This window comes from Sesamum indicum, linkage group LG10 (assembly GCF_000512975.1).
Source record: "Sesamum indicum cultivar Zhongzhi No. 13 linkage group LG10, S_indicum_v1.0, whole genome shotgun sequence".
Lineage (NCBI taxonomy): Eukaryota > Viridiplantae > Streptophyta > Magnoliopsida > Lamiales > Pedaliaceae > Sesamum > Sesamum indicum.
In genome coordinates, this window is record NC_026154.1 from 100,846 (window position 1) to 115,896 (window position 15,051).

General features: G+C 33.9%; 3 protein-coding genes across 3 annotated transcripts; all 3 read right to left on the reverse strand.

The window, feature by feature from the left end:
• Positions 1,504 to 3,995, reverse strand: LOC105171568 (heat stress transcription factor A-2c). The gene is made up of 2 exons (XM_020697155.1): positions 3,293 to 3,995; positions 1,504 to 2,681 (listed from the first exon to the last, which is right to left on the reverse strand). The coding sequence occupies exons 1-2, from the start codon at positions 3,605 to 3,607 to the stop codon at positions 1,830 to 1,832; spliced, it is 1,167 nt and encodes a 388-aa protein (XP_020552814.1). The 5' UTR covers positions 3,608 to 3,995; the 3' UTR covers positions 1,504 to 1,829.
• Positions 6,436 to 10,124, reverse strand: LOC105171299 (1,2-dihydroxy-3-keto-5-methylthiopentene dioxygenase 2). Its single transcript, XM_011092368.2, has 7 exons — positions 9,972 to 10,124; positions 8,312 to 8,423; positions 7,930 to 8,024; positions 7,685 to 7,799; positions 7,473 to 7,597; positions 7,107 to 7,177; positions 6,436 to 6,786 (listed from the first exon to the last, which is right to left on the reverse strand). Exons 1-7 carry the CDS (start codon positions 9,987 to 9,989, stop codon positions 6,720 to 6,722), a joined length of 603 nt encoding a protein of 200 aa, XP_011090670.1. The 5' UTR covers positions 9,990 to 10,124; the 3' UTR covers positions 6,436 to 6,719.
• LOC105171300 (1,2-dihydroxy-3-keto-5-methylthiopentene dioxygenase 1) lies at positions 11,626 to 13,513 on the reverse strand. Its single transcript, XM_011092369.2, has 4 exons — positions 13,358 to 13,513; positions 13,067 to 13,249; positions 11,986 to 12,225; positions 11,626 to 11,910 (listed from the first exon to the last, which is right to left on the reverse strand). Exons 1-4 carry the CDS (start codon positions 13,367 to 13,369, stop codon positions 11,782 to 11,784), a joined length of 564 nt encoding a protein of 187 aa, XP_011090671.1. The 5' UTR covers positions 13,370 to 13,513; the 3' UTR covers positions 11,626 to 11,781.

Below are 15,051 nucleotides of genomic sequence, written 5' to 3' on the forward strand. Positions count from 1 at the left end.
GGGAACAATTTTCATTTTCAATGGTCCGCCTAACACTGGAAGGAAATTAGAGGGGCAATATGGTCATTCATCTGTGATTAGGTGGAATTTCTGTGAGAATTGCAGTTTTGTTGTCATTAGCAGCTGGGTATTTAAAGCCTTTAGAAAAAAAGAAAAGAAAAAAGCAGCTGGCTTTTTAAAGTCGGGGTTGACGTGGCAGCGTTCCTTCATCCTCATCGAAATAGTAAAGAGAACCACTTGCTACTTGGAGCGTACTCCCACTCTCCATCGAGGAATTTGGAGAGTCTGAATCACGTGATACGGATGCGTGTGCGTTTCTTACTTCTACAGTATTACAACGTCTACAATTGATCCGGTGCTTCACGGTGTACGAGAATAAACTGTGCTCGGGGTTCCCCTACTGTTGATCCCTATGCTGTCATTAGTAAAGATGTGATCAAGACTGTATACGGCGTCGGTGGACATGATCAGTACTGCCGACAGGTACAAGGATGAGAGAAGATTTTGAGGGCGTGTTTGGAATTCAAATTTTCGCAAATATGATGATGTTTTTAAGCTGAAAAATGCGCTTAATAAAGGGTTAATTTATTTAGACACCTATATATCTTGGAGAAAGCAAGGCTCCAATTCTCATAGAAAAGTTTATTCATAATTTTCTAAAGCATCCCCCATTATAAGAACATGGATATATCCAATATTAACATAATATTCTATATTGTGCCTTTCATATTCTAAAATAAATTTAGATGAAAAATACAAAAAAAATCATAGTTGGAAAAATAAAATATTTTATCCATATGTATATATATATATATCCAAAAAAAATTCCATAGGCAATCACTGCCTAAAATAGTAACACGCCTCATGATCATTCACAGGTAGATCTAAGAGGTTGGAGTTGGGGGTTTGAGCACATAACTTTGACAGGCAGGCAAAACTCCTAGCTAGGGCATGAGTTATGATGTGTTGATTCATGCAATGCACACCATGTGCAATTCTATCCAATAGACAGGAAGACATGGCATCATCTCATCTCCTGTGAGCCCATTCAATTTCCATGAGCTTGAGGTGCTACCCACAAAATTCTGCCCACTTTACTCCCTTTTCACCATTCTTGGAGGGGCCCTATATAGCTATGCACATTTCCACCCTATACATCTTTTTTTTTTTTTTTTTTTTTTTTTTCTTGAGTTTTACAAGAGAAAACCAGCAAGAAATCAATCAATGTACCCTTCTTCATCAAGTTCCTCTATATATGCAAGAATCAAGACCAGACATGAATTGTTTAAAATGAAACTATACATGTATATATATCAAAATAGAAGCATTAAAGAAGTTCAATTTTCTTGTGCTCGAGGAACGTACACTAATAACTATTGCACAAGCTAATTGATTAGGAATTATTGCTTCAAAAGCGAAAGAAACACAAACTCAAGTCGGTTTGTCAATTTCAATATTCCAAAGGTATATATCCAACTAGCTAGTTAGACATAATGCAGTTACTTTGAAACCAAAAGTTGAAAAGTGATTTTCCTAACCTGTAGCAAGCAAACACTTTGAAATTTCAAGATGTGATCTTGCTTGGTTCTTGATTCATGAACTTGTAGTCGTGGAGGGAGGAGGGCCTTCTGTTATAAACAGTTTGATACCCTCTAACTAAGGAATCATAAACCCTTTGGGGGTTGGTCAGTCGACGATCGAAATTGAGTTGGACATATAACATGATGTAGCCCTTGGCTGAACCTTGAAAATTCATATCTGAAGCAAAAGAAATCTTGAATGGAGATAAGCAACTGATGTTCTTGAGTGCTCTTAATTGGCACAAGTTTCTATCTTGGGCTTGAACCCAAGAATCCTAGCTGATCAGTAAAAGCATCAACCTCCTCATCTAAGTCATGTCCTCCAACACCAAATGTACCAATTTCATCTTCAATTCCTCCCCAAAACCCTTCATCAAATGGCTTTTCTGCACTAATTAGGTTCTTGTCTATATTATCACTATGATCATCATTGTGTAGCATTTGATCCTCCATGTTCATTGAGGGTCCTTCCATGCTCATTGCCAGTCTCTCCAACTCTACATCAAATCCACTGATCTTATCACCAAACTCCTCAGGTTCTATCTTAACATATATATCTCCAATAGCAGAACTGCTTCCTTCTCCTCCATTGCAGCCTAATTCTTGACTGTCAATCATGTAAGCATTTCTCTCCCTTTCTCTCACTATTCCAACGTTTCCTGAACCAAGATCAATTCTCTTCCTTCTCTTCTTACCAATTGCATCCTCAAGCTCTTTCATTCTATCCTTCTGCTGGACCATTTGCTGTAGGAAAGTCGGGTTCTTTAACGCCTTGGCCAAGAAGCTCATTGTCTGTCGTTGTTTGAGTTCGGTCCCTTTAAGCCTTTGCTCCATTTCTTTGAGATGTGAATTGGTATTCTGCTGTAGCTGTCTGAGCTTCACCAATTCCGCCATTAAAACCTGCTTGTCTCTCCTTAAACGATCGATTTCTGCGTCTAGCCCAAAGCTTCCAACCTCAACACAAGACTCCAAACCTTGGTTTGATGCCTGGAAATTAGATGCTGTCTTTCTCCTCTTAATGTTTTTCAAGAGATGTCTTTGTCCCCTCAAAAACCCTTCATTAGCAAACTCCCATTTGTCTGGATCAACTTTCCTAAAACCCTGCAAGAATTCACATCCCTAGGCCTTCATACTGAAACTCTGCAGTTCTGAGCAAATCTTATCATGAAATGAAAGCCTAGAAATCTTGGGAAAAGGTGTAATAATCAAAGCATGGAGTATATATATTTCATGAAGTATATATAAGGGAGAAAAAAATCAAATTAACAGTTATTATAAAACATAAAATCACTACAGAAAGTTCATGAAATGGTCTCTAGATATTGGGGACTTTATCACTCCAACATTTAAATTCATTGAACAGACAAAAGCCCAACAGTATGAATAAATCACTAATAAACAAAGTTGCAAGTTGACATTGTTTTTCCCCAAATTCAACAAAAAAAAAAAAGAGTAATTATTGAGCAAAAGCAAGAAAACTATTAAAGTAATGCAAGTTCTAGTTGCTTCAAAGAACATGCATCTGAATATGTACATTGCAAGGAAATCTAGGGCACTCCAGATTTGAACTACAGTACCAAAATCTTTGAAGTTTCTAGCTAGTTCTTGAAACTCACAGGATAAACCTAGCTACCTATATATACAAATATATATTTCAAGCAGATCTTGATATATTTTCATATTATTGAAATAAAATTAGGAAGACCACTTACATAGGTATTTAGCTGCCTGACAAAGCTTGAGAAATTGTTGTGTTTGAAGTACCTGGGGAGAAGATTCTTGGCAAAGTTCTGAGGATCCCAGACAATGAAACTGTTGTTACCTTTGCTCCAAGAAACAATGTGATTCGTATTCGGATCATCGACGAAATCATAAGTCTTGCTGAGGAATGGTGGAGGGCCTGTCTCATGTAAACCCTCCATTGGTTGAGGAGGAACATTACCATCCGTCAGTGGCTCAACATCTGTATATAGTGAACTTGACCCCAAGAACCGATCCTCCTTCATCATATCTCCTATAGGATTCATGATATATATACCTTGTAAATTTTCAAAAAATAAAACCGGAATTTGCTTCAAGTTATACTGCTTCCATTTTGATGAAGAAACAGTTGAAATCTGAGGAAGGAAACTGGAATAAGAGAAGAAATTATATCTCAAGATTTAAATAAAGATGAGTATGAACAACAACAAGAACCATTTTCTCCAAGATAATGAAGACATAGAATTGAAAGAAAGTTTGGCTGATGAAAGTGAGACAACAGAAAAATGGGAAGTTGAGATTGATGATGAGGGGTTTCAGTTTAGGTTTTTTGTGGGAGTACTGATATGAATCTTGGTTTGGACATGAGTCCATGACATGGAATAGTTTATACTCTTTTATTATTACAACATAAATTAATAATAAAACTGTTGGAGTTTGAACAGGTGGAAAGTTGATGATGGTAGCAGGCACACAATGGTCTCCAGATATTTTCAGGTCCCCGTCTTATTGATTCTTTCTCCATGCCTATGTTGCTTCCCCAAAACTATCACTAATTACGTTTTTTTCTCTTTTTAATTCACAAATTAAAATAGAAAATATCAGAGCCGACATCTCAACAGTTATTTCTGGGGTTTTACAGAGCTGGCGGCCATGGATTACTTTTAAGGAGTTTTGAAATTTAATTCTTTATTTTGTTAGGATTGCAAGATAGTTGTGTGTTTTGGATGTGTCGGTTAAAAACTGAGACATTTGAGCTTATTATTGATTTTTTTTTTCTTTTTTGGTTTATGTATATTGATCCTAAGTTTTATCAAATCAAGCAAAGCTTCTCCAAAGATATCTTAATTAGGGTTAGGCAAAAAGATAAGAAAAATCAAGACAACTTTGTAATAAAATTAATATAACAATGTAAAAAGTTGCATTGAATTATATATGATATGCATATAGGGTCCACTCCCTTGAATGAATGGATCTAAGAATCCAATCTTACACTAATTAAACAAATTAATATTTTCAATTGACAAAAAGTGAACCAAAACAAGATTTGAAAACCATAGAAGTTGTTAATTAAATTAAGTGGGAAAGTAAAAGTGCAGTAAACACACATATATATAGTCTTGAAAGATTGCTTATATATATATATATATATATATACGTATGATTAATAAAATAAATAAAATATAGGTGTGGATTTGGTTTTTAGTACTACTAAATTAGTGGTTTAAATCATGAAGGACATTGAACCACGTCATGGGAGCTTAATGTTCAGACATTTGCAACCAAATTTGATTGAAATATTATAGTATATATATACACCTATTGTCTTGATACTACACATACATATATTCCGACAAAGTTAGAAACCTAGAAATTAAATAACAACCCAATAATATTTTAATATTCTTAAATAAAAACTATATACGTAAAACTTTTTTTTATATATAAATGATTGGCTAGAATCTTTTAATTAATTTAATTTTAATTTTATTAAATGATTATATCATTTAAAAACTACAATTGTTATAAAAAAAATTAGACAAGTGTTGAGATACGGAGTTGATTTGCATGGATGCTAATTGGGAAGAATATACATAGAAGTAGTGTAAGAAAGAAAGAGACGTGGTAGGTGACAGGGGTTTACACGTGTCGTTGAAAAAGGTTGCAGTGACATAATGAGTGCAAGAATAAAAACAAAGCAAACTAAATAATAATAGTAATAAAAGTAATATATAATTTAATAGAGGTTCGGGAGGGGTGTAGAACAAACCATTGATTCCACCACCATTTTTTTAGAAAAGTTTTAATCCTCCCGAAGCATCTAACTTTAAAAGGTTTAAATAATATAATAAATACCACATAATTCAGTTCTGGAAAAGATTAATTCGCCTTTTCACATGATTAATTAGTAAGTTCATTGATTTTTAAGGTAAACTATCAAAACCTATTTAATATATATATTTTTTTAAGAGTTTATAAATCTATTTAGGAAAAAAAAATAAGGAATTTGTGATTTTAACGAGGTGATACGATTAATTACAAAATTATCATTATTAACTTTGTATAATTTATTTATTCAAATACTTTAACATAAGATATTACATCTTATAGGTTCTAAAATATAGGATGCATGTATTGCTTTTAAGATGTTTTACAACCAAAAATATTAAGAAAAACATGATCGTTTCACTGGCATATTTGGGAAAAAATGTTGTGTTTTTTGTTGAAAAAGTACAGAAATACAAATTTTCAAAATTCTTCAACAGACATCTCAAACTAGGAAAATTGGTATGTATGAGGATATTAATGTAGGTTGAATTTGAGCAGAAGAGAACAGGTCATTGAGACTTAAAATACCATCACCGGCGCCGCCGTCACCTATGGCTGAATAAATACATGTACATTAATTTTTTTATTAAGTTTTGTGGCTCTCATCAATTAATTGTTTGAAAGTAGCAGCTGTACAAGTTTTGTTTAAATAGTGAGATTCATATGATAAAATGTTGGTGATTACATAATTCTTAAAATACATGAGTTATGACACCCTCGATATTAGATCTAATTACACAAATATTTTTTTTTATTTTTTATAAAATTACACGTACAGTACATCCACTACGTGTCCATGTAATTCACATCAACCCCCTGATAAGGACAAACTTACAAGCATACCCCTTGTGTAATAATTAGACCTAACTTCAAATATTGATGTAAATTGACCCTTTATAACAACGTTAGCATTTCACTTGTGATATCATTGTACATGCATTTACTGGCTCACAACTCTACTTGAATAGAATACAACCAAGTAACGTGAATCTTTTCTGTTCCAGTCCTTACTGTTGGTCGGAAAGTACCATCATAGAACGGCATATAACAACCCGCAAAAAAATTTCAACCACATCGGATATCTCAGGCTAAATATTGTGTATATAAAAGAAGTACGAGTACTAGAACACACACAGACACCATAGATTTGCTACATGGATAGGTGTAAGAATGTGAACATTCGATTCTTACAAGCCATTTTGAAGTGGCAAATATATGGTGGACCTAAGGTCCATTATTTTGACACACACTCACATAAAGGAGAGGTTTATATTAAGTCCAACCGAACGTAAGGTTCCCCATATCTTTTGCAAGCAAAATTCCGGGGATTTAAGCTGCAGTATCAACTGCTTGATCAGCACCTGCCTTCTTCACAAAAGCTTCCACATACTCTTGCCTGCACCATAAAGACTTTCTACCATTAACCTCTAATCCTTTTACTTCTTTTTATTCATCTTCTTGCACATCTTAGTTTCCTCATGGTCTTCTTACCTCTCCTTGTTTTTTCAATTTAACCCAAGGGGTTGGGGAGTTGGGGGTGTGCACATTATAGTATAGGTTATACTTAGGGGGTCGCAGGACTCTAGATCCCATGTTAACAGTAATCATCCATACTATGGAACATATATGGGGTCTACCATACTCGAACGGTTTTGATGTTCAATGGTCACGGGCCTCCTAAGAATTTCCTATTAAGATTAAGAAGGCAGAACGCACCTTGCAGGAAGATGATCGTGAGGACGATTATATGGTGTCCAAACAGGATCACCAACAAAGAGTCGCATTGCCTGCATACGTAGACTTTATGATCAAAGATTTGAAAGCCCAATTCATCAACAGTTCCACAATGTGGTAAACAAAACTGAATAATTGAGAATACATCACAAGATACAATGAGTGTTACAAATTTGGAACCCACATACGAAATGATTTACATTAGGGCTACCTGTAAATTCAGCTCTTAAAACTTTGTTTTCAGTGAGTAACAATTCACCATAAAATGACAGTAGGGTGTATTAAAAATCTAAACTTGATATTGCAGCAAGGATCTTGCTCTATAAATGCTGGTCACGAGATCTTTACCTTGATGTAATTGTTGGAATCAAGTGTAAAGCGATGATAAATTCCAGCCGGGAGAACAATCATTGCCCCTTTCTTTACCCAGATGCGGATCCAAGATTCATCACGATCACGCACATCAAAATACCCTTCAGCATAAAAAAACTCATTTACATAATAGGATCCTCAATAAGAAAAGCAGAATGACCAAGTCAAGCAAGTCGCCATGAACCTACCACTCCCTGCAACACAATAGCGGATTTCCTCATCTGTGTGAAGATGTTCTTCATAGAAGTTCTTGATCTTCTCTTCATAATTTGGCAGTTTTTCTGGGCAAACTTCACAGAAGTCCTGAAGAATGAGAAAAGTTAAATTACACTACTAGTACACTGGGAAGCAAGCAATTAGTTCCGAGACAAAGATTATCAGATGAAAAGATATCTAAGACTTCAATTATTCTCGATGTTATGAGCTAGCATACCATATAAGAATAACCACGAGCTTCACGAATTTTCTTCAACTCTGGATCTGTTTCATATTTGTCAGCATCTAACCTCCAGCTAAGCACTCCAAGCTCTAAAGGATTTCAAAGGCACTCGATTTAGAAACTGACTAAATGCAATTATCAGATGGCCAATACACTTAGCCAAGAAATTGTGTGAAGGATCTTTAGTGGGATTTACATCAATATGCATTAGGTCTTGGCTAAATAAATTGAATGAAATGGTTTCCTAATTATATTCTTAGGAAAATGAGGTTGCAGAACATGATTGTCCTCTCGTTTCAAAGACTCGAGGTTATGACATACAAGCGGAAAGCGTAGCTCATTTGACAATATAATGACAAGTTCTAAGAATGCATACCATCAAGTTTTTCAAAGGACACAAATTCTTTCGGGTTACGGTGATGAGGAAGTCTCTGATCTTCATCACTGTCATCCATGTACCATGCCTGAATAACTTCCGCCCTGTCATCCTGCATAACAATATTTGAGGTGGATCAATCACTTAGCAACCACTTTTTCTTCTGATATATTAGTTCTTAGGCAAAAGAGGGAAGTATGAGAAGGAAATACCTATATGCAGAGACAGAAATGGAACAGGCATGTATAAAACATGAATATATGTCTACGACATGTTAATACAAATATGTTACACATCAATTAGCCAATACACATCAATTAATATACAAATCACTTAGCAACCACTTTTTCTTCTGATATATTAGTTCTTAGGCAAAAGAGGGAAGTATGAGAAGGAAATAACTTATAAATGGAAAACCATTATTCTATTAAGTAGAAAACCAGTCAGATTGCTTTCGTAGTAACAGAAAACACCAGTCATTCAATACCTATATGCAGAGACAGAAATGGAACAGGCATGTATAAAACATGAATATATGTCTACGACATGTTAATATACAAATATGTTACACATCAATTAGCCAATACTCACTCAAGCAAGCATAACACAGAAAATAAAAAAAATAAGGATAAGAGTTTTACATTCAACGAAAATTGTTACATTTTGCTCCATTAACAAAGAAAATAATCAGATAGAAATTCATGCATGCACACCTCATGAGTCAAAATCACAATAGAACTAAACCAGCACTACAGGCTGAATATCCAACATTTAACAGCCTCATGAACGGCAGGCAAATACATCACAACTTGGATGTGAAAAGCAAAGGCCAAATAATGACCACAAGGGTAGAGTTATTTATCCAGTGCCAAACAAACTCCCTTTTGTCTTATGCAAGAGCACAATGATAAAAAAGCTTCAATAAATTATCTATTATCCAGAGCAAAAACTTTCAACCATATCCATCCACTATAGGTTCTACATTAAACCTATAGGATTTTCCGAGATTCCAAACAGCACAACTTAATTAAAGTTATTGATGGAAATTTGCTATGACGGGTTCCACCCCTTTCCCACTACTCTCCATTTCTCCAAGGACCACGCGGAGCTCAGCCAACAAAGGCAAGTTAGTGCAAAAAAGTCATATTAACCTTTAGCAAGAGCCTATATTCGAATTCCTCACACACATCTATACCTCACAAATTTCATAAGCTAAAGCACTTAACAAACTCCAAGCCATCATCAATAGAGCTACTCACAATCAAAATGATCAACAATATAAAATCTTGAATTTTTCACTAACATCAAAATTTAGCTTCCGCAATAATGCAAACCTGTCCAAATCTCTTAATACATCAGATTAGAGTTTGACCCTTTCAAAGAAAAGACAAATAACGAATAACACAACCAAAACAGAAATCAAGAATTACCCATCAAATCAAAACTGAAGTTAACAAAATTAAGAATTCACACAACCACGTGAAACAATCATTTACAAATTAACCCTAGCAACCCAAAAGGCAAATGAAAAAAAAAAAAAAAAACAAGAATTTACAATTATCCGAGCAAATAAAACTGCAATTTACACAATCAAGAATTCATACAACCACACAAAACACATACAACGTTGGACAACAAGAAAATTAAAGGTGTTCCATACCTTGCTAAGAGAACCCATTTTCCTCCTCTCTCTCTCTTGCTCCCTCTCCCAGAGGACGCTTTCAGCTTGGAGCAATTCTGCTTTGAATTCTGCTTTGGAGCGACGACGACTATGAAGTGGAAAATACCATCTAAATTTAGGATTTTGATTGCGATATCTTACTGCAAAGACTAATTTAACCCTGATCGTAGAACATTGTCTGTCCAGGTTAATTGAATAGGCGGTGGCATTCTGGTCATTTCAACATGACGAAAATTAAATATTGCATCACGAAATATGGATGGATGAACTTTTTTTTTTTTTTTTGTCAATAATAAAAGCGATAATTGCATAATTATATCATATTCTAATAAATTGAGTATTCAAATAATATATTAGTGGATGGATATATTATACAATTGAATATTTAATAAATTATAATAGACTCATAAAGTGAAACAAATATTCACATATCTACTAGAATTCGAACTCATAACCTCGAACTATAGATGATTGGTTGGAGGACCGAAACTTTTGCTTATTTTAATTATATAAATTAATTTACTTTAAAAAAGAAATATAATGACAAAAAACTTAATTAAACATATTAATAATTTTATATTATAATACATATTAAATAAACCATTCTAACTTTTTAATAGTAAAATCTCAATATTTTCACTTTATCTCACATAATTAAAAATACAAAAAAGTTTTATACGGTCTACGCTATGTTGTGGCATGGTGCAGGTTGTTTTATAGAAATTTAATATAAGGTTGTATCTTTTTAACAATTAATTGACTATATGTTAAGGTTGATTTGAATATGACGATTAATAAAATAGAAAAGGTCTAGAAACAATTAACTCGAAACTTAATTTAAGGTTGTATCTTTATCATTTGAACTTGATGTCAATATCTTGAGTAACAAACATGCAAAATGTCTAAAAACACTTAACTTCATTGTAACTTTCCGATGTATTATTTAATTGATGCGATTAATTACATTATTATAATAAAATACATTGTGTATATCCGCAACTTGGGTCTTTGAATCAAAACACATATATTTATGCTAATCGTCTGTGATTTTAATTTGTCACGATTGTTCTTTAGTTTGTGTAAAATTTTTCTGCACATGATTTATGGTTGTTTTGTGCTTTTAATGATTTTTTATCTGTGGAGACAGTGTTTGTACCAAGTTGTGGCACTTGGTTAATAGGATCTTAACCATATTTTTGGATAAATTACATTATATTTTCTAAAATTAAATCAAATTATACAAATATGAAGGTAGTTTATACTGTGCATTAGGAAATCTGAGAAGGAAAGAGATCATTAGCTTAATTAGGTTGTTTCTAGCAAAAATATCTTGATACTTAAGTCAGTTCGTGACGCGGAAAAAAAAAATATTGGTGGTAGAGTAATAAATGATGTATTAATATAAAAAATGATTGGATGTATTGATAAGACCACATGTATTTGCTTTTTAGACCACTTGATATGATCCTAATTTTTTGATATAGAATCAACGGTCTTGAGTTTGGTCAACAGGTCATGTTGGGTGTGACGGCCTATATGGGTAATTTGCTATTATGCAGAGTGTTTTTTTTAGTTTTTTTACTACTGGGTCCGACATGTCGCCGTCATGTTGCAATTCTAAGGCCGTATCAGCTTAAAAACAAAAGAGGAACAATGACCATTACATTACATGTGTAAATAACAACCGTATACCAATGTTACAGAAGTTTCTTCCTTATATGCACCAACAAACACTAGCAATTAGAACATAAACATGATGTACCAGAATCCACCTCAGGAAACATGCTGATCAGTTAGCTGCAACCGGTAATCCAACCTCCTCAGCCATGCTCTTCATGTACTCCTTTCTTGCTGGATGATCCTCCTGAGGCCGATTGAAGGGTGTCCATATGGGCTCGCCCACAAACAGTCTCATCAACTGCAATCATTACAACATACATTTGTAATACGAAAAACATTGTATGTTTTGTGAAAATCAAGATTGTATAGGTACCTTGATGTAGTTATTGGTGTCGAGGGTGAACCGATGGTAAATCCCAGCAGGCAAAACGATGAGGTCGCCCGCCTTGATCAGGATACGGATCCAATGGTCATCCTTGTCCCGGACATCAAAGTAGCCACTCCCTTTCAAACAATAGCGTATCTCCTCATCAGCGTGTATGTGTTCTGTGTAGAAGTTCTTCAGCTTCTGCTCGTAGTTCTCCACTTTCTCAGGACACAAGTCCAGCAAATCCTTAAAACGAGAAAACAACAAGAGATCAATGAATATCTACAAGAAAGAATTTACTTCCTAATTAAGTTCTGCCATAAACACTTTAATCCTTGATGCACATTCCTTGGTTCCATTGTTAATTGTAGCTGAGAGTTTATCGATACAAACGCTGTTTCATGTATTGGACTACTCAAATTCTCACTACCTCGGACTTCACTTATTTTTTCAATCCCACCACCACTCTTGCAAAAACTCTTCAAGAACCTCATAAAAGAGCAATGCTCCGGACCATGGTGTAACGTGAAAGAGTACAAGTCTAGTCCAAATTATGTTAGGGAAAGGAAGGACAAGAAAGAAGCAAAAATGAGTTAAACTTGAGACTTGGGCATCACACGCTTTTCATAAAGTGATAATTGCCTCCACTAGAATTTACCACCAGATTGATATGGGAATTCACTCTTGGGAAACAAGCAGCCCCTTAAAAGTTTGAGAATAGCAATTTCGAAGACGTCCCTCAAGAACCGACATTTTTATGAATTTCGCACCTTTTCAAATTAAACCTGCCATTGTTTTCTCACAGGAGCAAAAACATTTCCGACATGATTGCTTACTCCATGAACCTCAACTCAAGAGATTAAGTAGCATTTGCACTGACAAGTTAAGAAGAAAAAGGAATATTTACTGTATTTTTCCAATAATTTGGCACCATAATCCTCCAAATTCAACTATATCTAACTATATTTCAAACAAATTACACATCCCACCTCAAGTTTCATGAATAGTGAACCTTACAACCTTAAATTAGATCAAAATTCCAATTAATCAAATGAGAGAACCGTACAAGAACCAAACATCATCATACCATGTAGCTGTATCCTCTGGCTCGTCGAATCTTATCCAGTTCCGGGTCATTCTCATATTTATCCGGATCCAAATGCCAGTAGAGAACTCCAAGATCCGCCAACTGCTCCAGTGAAACGGATTCGGGCGGGTTCTTGTGGTGTGGTAACCTTTGATCATCATCACTTTCTTGCATGAACCATGCCTATACTACCACATAACATCACAGCATTTCAATAAATTGATTTATTCCAAATTTAAAAAAAAAAAATCAATGAAATATGTTATAGGGACATAGTTCTTAGGACATTACCTGGAGCGCCATGAGAGTTTTGAGGTTTTGAGACGGTCTTGTCAACTGGGGTGGGGTGGTTGGTCCGTGTTTGGTAAGGGATTAAAACAAATGGAAAATTTTGGATATTGGCTTGGGATTGTGCCATGTGGGGGTTTCTAATCCATTGGATTTAAGTGGTATTTATTTATTTAACCTTTTCTGATGGTTTGCTAAAGATCTGGGTTTGTGGGGGACAGATTATTTGAAGATCGAAATTTCTAGAATAAGATATAAACAGTGAAGGGTTTGTATTTGCACCAACTATTCATTGTGTACGTCGTTTTTGTGAGCATATAAAAAAATTAATAAAAGACTACGAGGAAAAAAGTATTATAAAATGAAACTATGCTGACGATGAGAAAAATAAAAAATTATCTTATTAATGTTAAATTATTTTGTCAAGTATGTCTTTGTTACCTTTCATATTTTAAAAATATAAATGAGACAGAATACATAATTAAAAAGTGCAAAATGTATTTAATCTTTAAAAAAAAAATCCACAAGGTCATGGACTGGGCCCAATTAATTTGGGCCTTCCCCTACCAAACCCAAGGTAGGGCTGTCCAGGATAACATATTCAGAGCTGATCATTAAATAAAATCAGCATGAAAAAACAATCAAATAGAGAATCATACTTTTTACACGATTGGTGTAATTTTTTTTAAAAAAAAATAATTAAGTACATGATCAATATAATAATTTTTTCAATATTATATTTTGGTATAACACTTTGATTCATACATTTTTTTCCCCTAAAAATGACATATTTACATTTAATGTTGTATGAAGTAATAACGATATAAATTTTTTCTGTAGGATATCCTATATTCGAATCTTGAGTGTGTGAAATGACATAAAATAATAATAAACACACTCCAAAACAACATCACATTGCTCAAATATCCAAACTGTTATCTAAATTTTTACATGAAACCAAAAAAAAAAAAAAAATCAGAACAACCAACCCAAAATTTGTATATGCAAGAACTGGGGTAAGAAACATTTACTAGAAGGGTACTTCTCAAGTCAATTTTTCCTTGCACAAACATCAATAATATTGAACGCAAGTTTGCACTATCATGATCACGATCGAGTGGCTTAATGATAACATATTATTTTTGTGAAAAATAGGTCAGAGGTTCAAGTCAAGAAGAGTTTGGGATTCGATTTTGATCATCTTTGTTCAATATATATATATATATATATACATATAGCAGTTTTAAGCAAAATAATAAATAAATAAAAGAAAAAATTGGAAAGAATTTTGTGGAAGCAGAGGGCAGGAGGAGCATTAAATGTTTGTTGCAGTTAGTTTCAGTTTTTGGGCGGGCTATCTATCGATCTAAACGGATGTGTCCAGACCCAGAAACCTTTTTCTGTCTCACCCACATTTTTTCTTCATTTCTTTTTAAATACTATTTCAAGATCAATTGTACAATAATTATTTTTTACGGCAATAATATGAAAAATATAAAAGATTCAATTTTTCTAAATTCTTTAAAATGTTAAAAAAAAAAAAAGAAGAAAGACAAGGAAAACTAACCTATTTTTACATTTTCTAAAAATATGTCTTCTTTTTCAGAAATGAAACTTTAATTGATTTAGTTATTTGTTTTTAATCTGAAAAGTGGAGAGGCATGGAAGCACGAGCCGGAGCCTAACCGGGTTGTAGG